The following is a 12,541-nucleotide window of genomic DNA, read 5'->3' as shown; positions in this document are numbered from 1 at the left end:
CCCGCGGGGTAAAATCAGTTTTGCAGCGACTTCATCTTTTCCTGATGATGGATCAACGCCGAACCAGAGCTTTTCCGTACAGAAGCTGTTGGCTGTTGGCTTTCTTCAAAAAATGACGGGTGTGGGGAGGATGTGAAAGATGGCAATTGTAATGAATCCTGCATGGTTTTAAAACACCAGTCTGAGGATTTAGAGGTTTAGATGAGATGCGAGTTCTTCACTCTTGAGGATGCTAGGAATTTTCACTATGAGGGTGGTGAGACACTGGAGCAGGTTGCCCAGAGAAGTTGTGTGATGCCCCATCCCTGGAAGTGTTCAAGTCCAGGCTGGATGGAGCTCTGAGCTCTCTGTTTTAGTGAAAGGTGTCCCTATCCGTGGAGGAGGGGTTGGAACTAGATGATCTTTAGGGTGCCTTCTGACCCAAACCATCCTATGATGTGCATACATGTTAAAGCAGACCATGCCCTTTCTTGAGCTGAATCAGGAGCATATTGTCGAATGTCAGTTTTAACTTAGGCTGAGGCAGACTACAGAAACTTTTGACGTGGCTGTAAAAGTTTCCATCTGTTTAGACAGTGTGAGAGTTTTGTGGCTTTACATTAACTCGCTGCTTGTCAGCTACTACCTGATTGCTGGCAAGGTCTGCCATGGGAAAGCTGCTTTATGTTTGCTCCTTACTTTCCATTCTTGCCAAGGCACCTGCAGCCAAATGCTGTTGGAGAGGGTATGCTGGACCTTTGGACCGTCAGAACTTTGTTCTCAGTTTTTTGAAGTATATCATTATTTAAGGGATCACAGAACGAAGAACACTGTTAAAAATCACATGGATGCTAAATACTGTGAACAACAGCTGAATTAATATCCTCGGTTTGTTTGTAACCCTATGTCATCCCAGTACATAAAAATCACTTTGCTGTTTCTTCTTCTTAACTTCCAACTCCTCTATATAACTTCCAACTCCTCTTTAGTAGGGCTCATGGCACTGTAGTTTTCTTGGAAGAAATGATGCATTTTTCCTGTAATTTCCTGTAGTAGCTGACTCAAATCATACCACCGTAAGGATGGGTAATTGATTCTGAAAGCGACTTTTATACTCTACCTCCTTGAGCACAGGTGGTTGTACACAGTATATCTAGTACATGTGAAGTTTAGGTCTGTTTAATAAAGCTTAATATTTTAAATGAAGAAAACTAATTGTCTATATAATTTTTAATACATTTCCATTATTCAGTGGCTTTTAACAGGCAAGTCTGTGGTTTATTTTGTTTGTTTTTCACTTCTCTCAAAATTCACATATGATGTAATTCTATTGCAAGACCAATTTCTTTCTGTCTCCTTGTGATCCTGGCAAAACTTTGTGATTCAGTACTTCCCAGAAGGGCATTCCCAGAAAGTATCAACTTCGGCACGTAGCCTTAGTCACTTCTGAAAATAATAACAAATGAGTCGTTCTGTAATTATAATTCTGTCTTTGTATCAGCACCAAAGCCTTAGTGATGCATTTGCCTGTTTAAATATAAAGAAGAATGCAGAAAGGAGAAGGTTTTGGGTATAGGTTAGGGCAATGGATCAGCAAAAGAGATTTTCAGGATGGATGATAAGCTGAAGCGCTGTGCCTTTTTGGAGTCATGTTTTACTTTCGTGTTCCTTGCCTTTACGCTGTGGCAGACAAAAGGGTTCTTAAGGTCAGTAGGAAGAGTTTAATGAAGAGGATATTATGAGTAAGATACTTCCTGGACTTGGGTTTCGGGCATCTGACAGTTAGAGCTGAACTCTGTAGACTTTCTGGAGCCAGACGTGGAAGGGGGCTGAAGCTGGTTCAGAAGTTCCTGTTGCTGTGGGAGGTACGGAAAAAAGAGGGTTAGTTAGCAATGAGACTTGCCTCTCTCTGTCTCATGAGCCTGCTGCTGCTCATAGCACAGGACAGAGGCAGTTGTGAGGTGGGGGTTATGTTAGCAAGGGATTAGTTTAAGCTTGAGGGTTTTGAAAGTGGTGATGAATTATGGTGATGCTCAGCCATAAAAATTGTAGATGCTCTTTTTGCTACAGTTATAAAAGCTGTAGTGTGGCTGGATTATTTGGGGGATTTAATATTCATGAGAGTTATAGATACAGAAGGTTTCTCTCACTATTAATGCTTCTAGGTTTACAGATGGGACTATTCTGATGTGCTTATATCTATTTTTTTAATACAATTCTAGGTATAAACACACATGGCTCCTGGTGCCTCAAATGAGAAGAAAACTGATGATGAACAGGCTTCAAAGTAAGACTCAGAAATTAATTACTTTGTCCAAGTTTACACTTAACCTTTCTCCCCAAACTCATTACACACTCATTAAGTTAAGGTACGATGCAAATATTGATTATAACATCAAGTATCCAATAGGAGCTGTTTTGACAAATGGATGCTTTATTGCTTTACCACACCTACACAGAGCAAGCCATTTTCCTTTGTCTGAACGGTGATTTTTTCCAAGCCTGAGTGATGTTTTTATTTATTGATTTATTTTAATCCGGTGAGCTACTGAAATATTGACTTTGGTTGCTGCATATGGCCAGACCTACCTGCTTCAAGAGTTGAAACAAATATTTCAGTGTGTTTCTCTAATCCTTACTGTAAGCTTATTTTACTAATACCATACATGCATGTTTAGTCTTCAGATACTTGTATTTTGCTTAAAACCTCAGAAGTTGTAGATGCCTTACAATAGCTGGAGGGAAATAAATTTTCTTCTCCTGAGATTTTCATGCCAAAGATTTTTATCAAGCAAACTTTGCCTCTACTGTAAATCCATGGCATTGGTCCTATGTACACATAAAAATATGTTTGTTTTTATTGCCCATTTTACCTTAGGGTCCAAGTCTACAATTGGATGTGCAGATAAGCTGTGCAAATTGGTAATGGCCCTGCGCTGCAGTGAGGTGGGGGCTCGGAGAGTGTTGTTGGTGAGATGAAAAAGGTGGAATATAGCCATGGCTGAGGAAGGAGGCTGTGTTTTGCCAGGCATGAGGACAGTGGTGTTGGCACACACCACATGAGTTTCCCTGTAGTTTCAATAGAGGCCTCGCCTTTTCCCACTTTATTTCCTGAAGAGAAGCTTTTATTGCTGGTGTTCTCATAAAGAAGGAAATATTTCTTTTTTGCTTGCCTGAGAACAAACTGTAAAGTGATTTCAAATCATATCCTATTTGTATGTAAAAGCCATTCCAATGAACATCAGCACAGCCGGATATTGGATCTGCATTAGTGAGTGACCCAGTAAATAAGGGTAGGGAGTCCCACAAAAATGAACAGGAATAATTCAGGGAAGGCAGCCTGGGAATTCTGCTCACATGAGCTGGCAGACTCCAAGGCTGTCTTTGCCTTCTTGATGAGCCATAAACCTGCTCTTTAGTTCTTCCAGAGTCAAACAGGTCTCTTGGAAGGAAGAACAAAGGCAGCCAGTCTTTGGTTCCACCTCAGGCAGGATTTGTATGAAGAGAGGCAAATGGGGCCTGTCAGAGATGGAAGCGAATTCCTACTGAAGGGGTGAATGGACCAGCTGCCTGAGTGGGCAGCTCCTTCAGTTGCTGAAGGTGGTTGTCTGTGGTGCGCAAGAACAGATAGAGTGGGTTGGGATGACACTTCTTTCCTTGGTTGTGCAGTTGTTACTGGATAGTTAGTGATATTGGAAAGAGAATGCCGAGAACAGAAGTAATTGCTGTACTCAGAATGTTTGGGTTGTAACTATTTGCTTTCTGAGGAATAGTTCAGTGACCTCATCTTGGCCGCTGTAGGCTTTCTAAGGTAACCCATACATCCTGCGCTGGACTGGCAGGTAGGACCTACATAGGACCTACAGGAAAGCTTTTCCAGGGAGGCATTAGAAGGCAGACAAAATAACCTAAACCATCAAAAATAGCACTAAATGCCTCTGTTCAGAGTTGTTCCTGCAAAGTCTTAATGCTTTTTTGCATAAAATTCAGGTGAACGTTTTGTTTGTCTCCTCTGACAAAGCAGTTTGAATTTGCTGAGCCGTGTTGTGCCTAAAGTGAGCCTCCATTAAGCCATTAATTAAGCTAACCCATCTTCTTGTGTCTGAAAGCTATTTACTACTTGATTCCATCTCTCAGAAATTACTTTGAAGTACTGGCCAGGATTCTGCTTAAGCTTGTGATTATTGACTAGTCTTTCCTACCTGTTTCAATTGAACTTAAAACATCAAGCACAGAAGGCAGACAGTTTATGAATCATGCAGCTTGTTTAGGTAGTCCACTGTTGAATTTTCCACGAAGGTGATCCCATATGCCAAGTAGTTCAGGTTTCCCTCTTTGGCCTGTCATTTCCTGGCTCTTCAGACAGATCAATTTTTATTTTTCTTTTAAGCTGTATCACTTCCTTACAAGAGGCAACTTAAGAAGAAATTAATTCTTTTTACCTCTTCCTCTCTTTTCCCTTTTTGTTGATTTTTTCCCCTCCTATGGTTTTTTCTTTGCTTCAGATTTCCATTTTCCTCTTTCCTCTCCTATTTCAGATTCTCTGTACCCTTATCAGTCTCACGCTGTAGGATATTTTTCCTCCTGCGTTTATGACACAGGGAGACAAACTGACAGAAATCCACTTCATGCCTGTCTATAAAGCCCAAATTATCCCCTCCTTCTCAGGTAGCTGGTGGTGGTGGTGGTGAGTTTCAGTCAAAACAGGTTGTTTGCTTTTCAGCTTTGCTATAGATTGTCTTTGTAGTAAGGTAGTCTACTGAATATTCCCTGGTCCTGCTCCTATTGTTCTGTTCACCATAAAGACCCACTGTGGTTCACAGCTTTAATATTGTTTAAGGTGAATGTTGCACAGTTGCAAATGCATCCTAGCAGCTGGACTTTTCTTCAGCAATTTCATTCTGTGCAATGAATGGAATATTAAATGTCATATGTGATTTATTACAGGATGTATGGCAGTTACAAAATTTTGGATTTCCTTAGCGCAATGCATGAGGAACCAAAATTACGTAGTGCAGGCATACATATGGGTGTGGTATTTCCCAGCTCTGACTGGTTGACTTTGAAGAATTGGCATCTGTTCAACATGTGGGTTTGTATGCACTCTATATGTTTCACAATGCTGCTGTCTTGGCAGAGAGAATTTTATCCATCTGTGCAACCCTCACCTGGAGAAAATGAAAGAAGACATCCTGTACCATTTTGCTCTTGGGACTGGTACCCATGATTTTCCAGCACTGTTTGGAGATGTAAAGGTAAGATACTTTGCTCTGTGCAGCAAGCCTCATCTTTTCTGCAGAAAATGAAAGAGTAGCTGTCTTCAAAATAGGACTAAATGTGTCAGCGTACCACTGATTGAGGAGTGAATGCAAAGGGCAAAAGTTTTTGTGGGTTCTTGTCACTTTCTGTATCTAAAAAATTTGGGGATAATCGTTTTTGACTGTCTCTTTCCATTCAGTAAAAAGGCAAATGCTGTAGGCTCTGTTCAGTTAGAACTCCTGTTTATTGGGTCTTCATGCCAATATTTGTCTTTTACTAGTTTAAACAGGATGAAGGCATTTGAGTGCTATGTAGACAGGTGAGGGTTTTTTCCATGATTTTTCTTCATGATGTTTTAGAATGATTATGAGAAGAACTATGTCTGGGAATAACTTAGTGTTTACTGAAAGTGTTTGCATATACTCATGTTGTTCTTTGGATGTTCTTTGACATACTGAATTATGCAACTGGTTTTGCTTTGTTGAATACCATCCACCGCAGTTTGTGTGTGTTGGAGGAAGCCCTTCACGGATGAAAGCTTTTATTGCCTACATAGCAGAGGAGCTGGGGCTTGGAAGCACTGGTTGTGACTACCCCAACATCTGCGCGGGCACTGACCGCTACGCCATGTACAAAGTGGGACCTGTTCTGTCTGTCAGTGTAAGTACCTCATGTCATCTGATACGGGACACAGTTCAGCGATGCTGTTCAAAGTAGAAAATATGAATGCACGTTTCTTTTAAACACTCAATAGACTGAGTAAGGCTGTTAAGTTTGTATCAGCCATGATCAAAATAGTGCAGCCAGCTAATTAAGACTTCCTTTTCAGCCCTTTTTCATAAGAGGGAAAGCCTCCAGCACCTTCCTTCCTTCTTGCATCCTTTTTTCTCAGTGTACCTCTGAGGTGTTGCAGGAATGGTGTTATCACTTTTTTAAGAAGACTTACTGTTGCCTCATCCCTGTTCTGTACCCTATGTAATGGGGGAAAAATGTCACTTGAGATATGTGGGGTACTGGAGAAAATGGCTGTATCACATCCAGAGCTGCATCTCTGCAATGGCACTGTCAAATATGCTACTATAGCTTAAGACTAGCATGTCATGGGACTGGTGCTGCCAACTCATATATGCATTTTAAAACTTCATACCTTTAATTTGTAAATACAATTACATATTTCAATTGCAATTGCAAAACTGTAATATTACTCTGCACCCTTTCTTTCGATCTGTAATTATCATAGTGTTGTGCAAGTTAAGGTGGACTTCTATTTGCTGAACATTGAGACTAAACTATGATGTCTTTTGTTTTGAAAATAATTTAGCTTAACTATTCACTAGCACTTCGGGTTGGTGAAAAAGTCAGAGTGGGGTTTTTCTTGTGTTTAGGAAATGTTCCATGATGAAGTGCATTAGTCAGCGATTGGGAAAGGACACTGATTGTACTCTTGAAAATTTTACATTTAGAAATGTAAAATTTCTAAAAATAAGTCATGATTTTTAGAAATATTGTATTTCATCCACAATCTACCAAAGCCAGTGGGAGTCTCTCTGTTTATATGTAATAGCCTCTCAGTAGGCCCAGAGACTGGGGATTTTGTGGGAGTGAGTTAGGTGGCATTTGGAAAAAAATACCAGAAAGGAGAAAATGTTCAGCTCCTTTTTCCATATATATTTTGCATTATCTATATGACTGTGGAGTATGAATTTCTGCTTTTTTTCAGCATGGTATGGGCATTCCTTCTATTTCAATCATGTTGCATGAGCTGATCAAATTGTTGTATCATGCCAAGTGTTCCAACATAACCATCATTCGCATTGGCACCTCTGGTGGAATAGGTATTTTCCCTCTTGATTTCTGTTTTATTTCTGTAAACATAAGTATCTTTGTAGGAAAGTTGGGCATCTCTCTTTGTGTAAGTGATTGATGGTCAAAACAGTTTTCCACAGGAGATGAATAATTTTTCTTCTGTAATTTTGAAAGTAAAGGCAAAACCTGCCTTTTGATAGAGAATATGCACTTAAGAGATCTGGATGTGAGAAGGACCTTCTTGTCCTCTATGTAAATATGATATAAGAAAGAACATATAGTGAAAAAGAAAAAATTCAATTCTTTCAGAAATTATTTGTAATAATAAATGGAAGCAGATAGGCATGGGCAGAAAATTCTCCTGATGAATTCAGGGGCAAAATTACCACCTATAAAAGAAGCAGGATTGAGTCAAGATATATGTTTTATGTGTGTGGAAACAAAGTGTTAACTGCATTGTGAAGTTATATCTATTTCTTTTTACTGCAGGTCTGGAGCCAGGCTCAGTGGTTATAACTAGGCAGTCTGTAGATGCCACCTTCAAACCTCAGTTGGAACAGGTTGTTCTGGGAAAGACAGTAATTCGCAGTACTAACCTAGATGAACAGCTGGCTAAGGAGCTGATGCAGTGCAGTAAAGAAATCGGTCAGTTCAACACAGTCATTGGGAACACCATGTGCACTTTGGATTTCTATGAGGGTAAGGCTGGTGACAGACTAACAGAAAATTATTGGTAAGAAGCAAGAGATAAATATTGGATAATATAACATTAAGCTTCCAGTTCACTGAACAGAACGCATTCCTTACTGTGGGTTGTCTCACCAATCGTAATGAACCAGTTCTTCATCTGCATAAAATTAAGCATTGTACTTACCAGTTTGCTGTATTAAACTTTTAATTTTGTGGAGATGCTCCTCCAGCTTTAATAGATTCTCTGAAGTACATATAGTCTACTATACACTTCTCATGTACTTGTCAGGTATATTTGTCACAAATAGAGGAATGAGAATTATTTGTGACTGGTTTGGGGTTGGTTTTCTTTGCACTGATTAAATACCTAAAGTAAATATTTTCTAAAAGAATTGTTGTAACTTGTTTCATTTTGAGCAAAGCAGTGATCAGACAATTGAAGACAATATTTTGCCGAGTTGTGTCAGTACTGCTTTGTAGGAGGCACAAACCTCCAAGGCTTACTTTGGATAAACATACAGACATTCAGGTGTTTTTCTGATCTCCTAAATCTATATATTTATAAATGGCACCTGATCCCACTTTCTCAAAAAATTATAATAATATTGCCTAGTTAGCTTAAGAGACCCTTCATCTCTTACCTTAGAGAGTCTGTAACTAATAAAGTATTCATCCTTTCAAAGTAGAAACACAAAAACATTTTCAAACCTGGCAATTTTTCTAGATAGTGATTAAACATATTAAAAATGCAGCACTTGCATACAACTTAAGATTTGTTGCTGAATTTTTATGCTTGCTGTACATACGGGAATCTACTATGTACAGTTTCCTGTTTATGAATTTGAGAATTTAAGCTGAAGAAGACCAGTTAAATTACCATGATTCACATTATAAAAAATACAACTATTATGTGGAACCTCTAGCAATAGCTAAGAATCATTTTTTCCTATTTGTCTTGTGTGCAAAAATAAAGAGTAGTAGTAGTAGAAGCTGAACTGTAGAAGGGAAACAGTAATAACTGGGTGTTTTCGAAACTGAATTTGCTCATCACTCTGAAATTTTCCACAAAATTACTTTCTAGGACAGGGCAGGTTGGATGGTGCAATCTGCTTATATGATGAAGAAGAAAAACTCCAATATTTGAAGAAAGCTTATGATTCTGGTGTCAGAAACATTGAGATGGAGTCTTCCGTATTTGCTGCAATGTGTAATCTCAGCGGTGTCAAAGGTAAACCAACTTAGTCACTTTATCCAACCTACAGGAATTTTTCTGCAGGGAGTTTGTGGTTAAAAACTGCAAATGAAGTGTTAACGTACCTTCTGCATATAAAAAAAACCCCCAACGGTTCTGCTTATAATTTTGTTGCTGCGATTGCTTGATTTGTATCAGATGTGTCACAACTTATCAAACTTCTTCACATAGTTTTTACAGAGTTTGCTACTGACATTCGCTATTCCAGCCCCTGGCAACCATGTAAATCATTTAAATGCCTAATTACCCCTATCATTCATTTGTTATCTTCAGTTAGCTTTTGAAGTTTACAGAGAACAACTGGTTAGTTTAAGCAATCAGGTGATTCTCATATATATAGAACTATACTAACTTTCTATACTTTCATATCAAGTGAAAATATAAGTATTCTGTGTAGATGTAAGAGTTTGATTCTTAAACAGTTGAAGAGTTTTAGTAGGATCATGAATAAACCATTCCCAATCATAAAATGAATTTTCAGATATTTTACACAAGCTAACTAATTTTTCAGCAAAGATCAGGGGAAAAAAAAGCAATTACAAATAATGTCATACAGCGTCTTTCTTCTTACTGTCTAAACTGTCTTCTCTCAGTTTCCTTAGCAAGGGATTTGCCAATTTAAAACACTGATGTTTCTCAAAGTTCTTAAACTTAAGGAGGATGAAATGAAGAAGTATAAACAAAAAGATCAACAATTATATCAAACATCCTTAGTACTTACTGATTTGAGTGATTAAAAACCCAACCAGTGGTATCCCTGAGCCATTAGGGAGCCTGGTCCTTTTTGCTGTCTCTGCCTTGTAGGTCTGTAATGTGTATTTACTGCTCGTGCTCTGCAAATTCCCGCTGTCAGAAACCCCAAACAGAGCACAGTGATAGGGTTGAGTGACAGAGCTCAGCTGGAGTGAAAGGAGGGATTTTGCCTTTGGGGCTGAAAGGCAGCAGATGAACCTGAGATGGTCCATGGGGTCCTCATGTGCTTGCAGTGCTCCCTGTCTATGAATGTGGAAGGGGCTTATCTGCTGCTTCCTGAGGGATGGCACCTACAGCACAGGCACTTGGGCTGGGGTAAGGGAGAGGGCTGTAACTACATCTGCTAGAACAGTGTGTCTAGTCACCTCCTAGCAGTCAAGTCCTGGGTACTTGTGAAATATCCTTCCTATCCAGAAAAACATAAGAATCATGATATAACAATAAGTGTCTACAGCTGCCTGAGAGCTCTGGCTTCATTAATGTAGCAATCTAAGCAATTTCTGACTTATATCCTTCACAGTATGCTAGTACACTAGCATCTTATGGTACTGCACACCCTTTTTTGGGGTTAGTTTTCTCTTGTAATTCTTGTCTTCTAGCTGTTCATTCAAATGCTTATGCTTTTGGACTGTACGAGTGCCAGAATATTATTCCTAACTAATCCTGTCTTTTAATTTCTAGCTGCTGTAGTGTGTGTCACTCTTCTGAATCGGCTCGAAGGAGATCAAATCAGCAGCTCACATGATGTCCTTGTGGAGTATCAGCAGAGGCCACAGAAGTTAGTGGGATATTTCATTAAGAAATGTCTTGGGAAAGCATGAAATATCCATCTTTGTTTTCAAGAAAGAGAAGGCCTTTGTACAGATGAACTCACGGTTACAACTTCTGTGCATTACAAGTCTTTTGCCTCAGGATGACTTACAGCATTCCGTGTGTCTGTGGAAGTTAATCATTTATGTCACTGTTCTTTGGGAACTGAATGTGCTGAATGGACTTCAGTTAAGCTTTGCTTAGTTATGTGTTGCTGGATATAAAACTCACTTTTCCATGAATTGGAAAGTGGATCTGTTGTAAAGGACAAGCCTGCTATAATATATAAAAAAGCTTTATTTATCCCTGCTGTAAAAGAAAAAACTAGGAAAGAAATCAAACTTTATTGCCAAATACTTGCAAACCACCAAATTAACTTAAAAATGTTAATCCCTTCCTCATTGTTATAAAAATTATGTAAGTTGTCTTTGTTGCTTCACTTGTAAAGAAAACTTAAAGTGAATGCAGTTTATTTTTTTTGCAAACTTTGACAAATAAACAATACTATTTTCCTATATTAAAATTAAATGAAATTGCAGAGTGTTGGGACTGAATTTTCTAAGCCTGAAGGACTTGACACTGAGCTGTTGAATATCTGTACTTCTTAGGTGTTTATCCAACCATACTTTAACTATACAATTAAATCAATATCCAGGAAACATTTATGCATTGAAGAACTTGCAATCTTTTGCTGAAGCAAGGCTCCTTCTGCTTATGAAGAGGAATCGGCATTCAGATGTACAGCATGTTCACAGGCCTGTATTATGGTAGCTTTTTTTTTTCCTTTTTAATTGGTTTTCATCTCCATGTTTTCAGGACAAAACATTCACTGTTGCAATGGTTTCTAGTTCTTCTGAAGAACTGGAGAATATCTATTGACTGTACATACCATCAAAAACCCTTCTGCAGTTGCAGTTTTTTCCATTATTATTGGCCTAAGTGTTTGGAATTTTTTTAGAAATCATACTCATTACTACTTTGCTGCTCTGATTAGAATATAAATATGTGGTCAGCTAAAGAAAATGTGTTGGAGTTTTTTATTTTCTTCTTTCTACTGGCGTGGGGTGTTCAGTCCTAGAAAAGGTCACAGGTCAAAAGGGTCTGAATAAGCTCTCAGAACAGCTGTTGCTGATCCAGCAAAATGAGATTTGCTTTTTGAGGATTGTAATCTGCACACTATTAACAAGCACAAGAGTTAGAACTATGAAGGTGTGATGTTAGTAGTCAGCACGTTCAGCAAGTGACAGAGACCGGAAGCAATGTGATGGAAACATTCAAAAAGGAAGGGTAACTCTCGTGAACAGAAAACTGCCAATAAGAATCAACCTCCTTAAATTTGATGAATTTTCAGCTGGAGAACAGATTAGTAACTTTTTAAATGTTACTGATTTAATCTTCTTTTAATTTTAAAACCACACTTTCTCATTTAGGATGAGTATGTACAGTGCATGTAAGTTTTCACAGAAAACCTTTTTTCCCTAAGCTTAAAGGAATGAGGTCGGTGGAAATGGCTCCACATTTTGTTTAAACTGTTTATGCCTTGTTTTAAAAAAGTTGTAATAATTAACAAAAAAAAAAATCTGTGTTTAACCATGCCTAGTGCTTACCTAGTCATTGACAAAGCTTGTGAGGTCCTTTGGGAAACCTGCAATGAAGCACATCTTTTCTTTGCAACGTCCTGTTCTCAAAACAGTAACGAGATGAAAAGGACATCACTGGAAACAGCGTGCTGCACTCTAGTGTGAAGAAAAGCTTATACCAAATTGGCCAGTATGGGCTTGGAGGAGACAGTTTGCTGTTGTACAAGAAATAGTTACTAAGAAGCACCTAAAGAGAAGTAAAAATGCTTTAGCTAGAAAACAAACAAACACCTAATGTGGCTCTTTGGCTGGGGAAGCATATTACTGCAGTTGTCCTGGGAGTATGAATCTGAAATGGTGTGATTGTCTTTTTAAAAGAAGGACACCAAGAATCTAGAAACAGGTTAAAAAG

At 38.6% G+C, this 12,541-nt stretch overlaps 1 protein-coding gene across 1 annotated transcript; it reads left to right on the top strand.

Moving 5' to 3' along the window:
- The first annotated feature begins 2,200 nt into the window (after positions 1-2,200).
- On the top strand, positions 2,201-10,975 carry UPP1 (uridine phosphorylase 1). The gene is made up of 7 exons (XM_018070170.2): positions 2,201-2,266; positions 5,117-5,234; positions 5,740-5,898; positions 6,959-7,073; positions 7,534-7,743; positions 8,816-8,962; positions 10,421-10,975. The coding sequence occupies exons 1-7, from the start codon at positions 2,214-2,216 to the stop codon at positions 10,558-10,560; spliced, it is 942 nt and encodes a 313-aa protein (XP_017925659.1). The 5' UTR covers positions 2,201-2,213; the 3' UTR covers positions 10,561-10,975.
- Positions 10,976-12,541: the final 1,566 nt, after the last annotated feature.

The sequence above is a fragment of the Manacus vitellinus genome, unplaced genomic scaffold (assembly GCF_001715985.3).
Source record: "Manacus vitellinus isolate BGI_N305 unplaced genomic scaffold, ASM171598v3 scaffold_17_pilon, whole genome shotgun sequence".
Classification (NCBI taxonomy): Eukaryota; Metazoa; Chordata; class Aves; order Passeriformes; family Pipridae; genus Manacus; species Manacus vitellinus.
The sequence above is the reverse complement of the archived record's forward strand: the minus strand, read 5'-3'. Positions and strand labels throughout refer to the sequence as shown.

What these genes read in the sequence shown, in the direction of transcription:
- UPP1 (XM_018070170.2), top strand. Translation starts at nt 2,214, where the DNA reads ATGGCTCCTGGTGCCTCAAATGAGAAGAAAACTGATGATGAACAGGCT. An exon ending in GATGATGAACAGGCTTCAAA is followed by an intron (nt 2,267 to 5,116) that starts GTAAGACTCAGA and finishes CTGTCTTGGCAG; the next exon opens with AGAGAATTTTATCCATCTGT. An exon ending in TAATCTCAGCGGTGTCAAAG is followed by an intron (nt 8,963 to 10,420) that starts GTAAACCAACTT and finishes TTTAATTTCTAG; the next exon opens with CTGCTGTAGTGTGTGTCACT.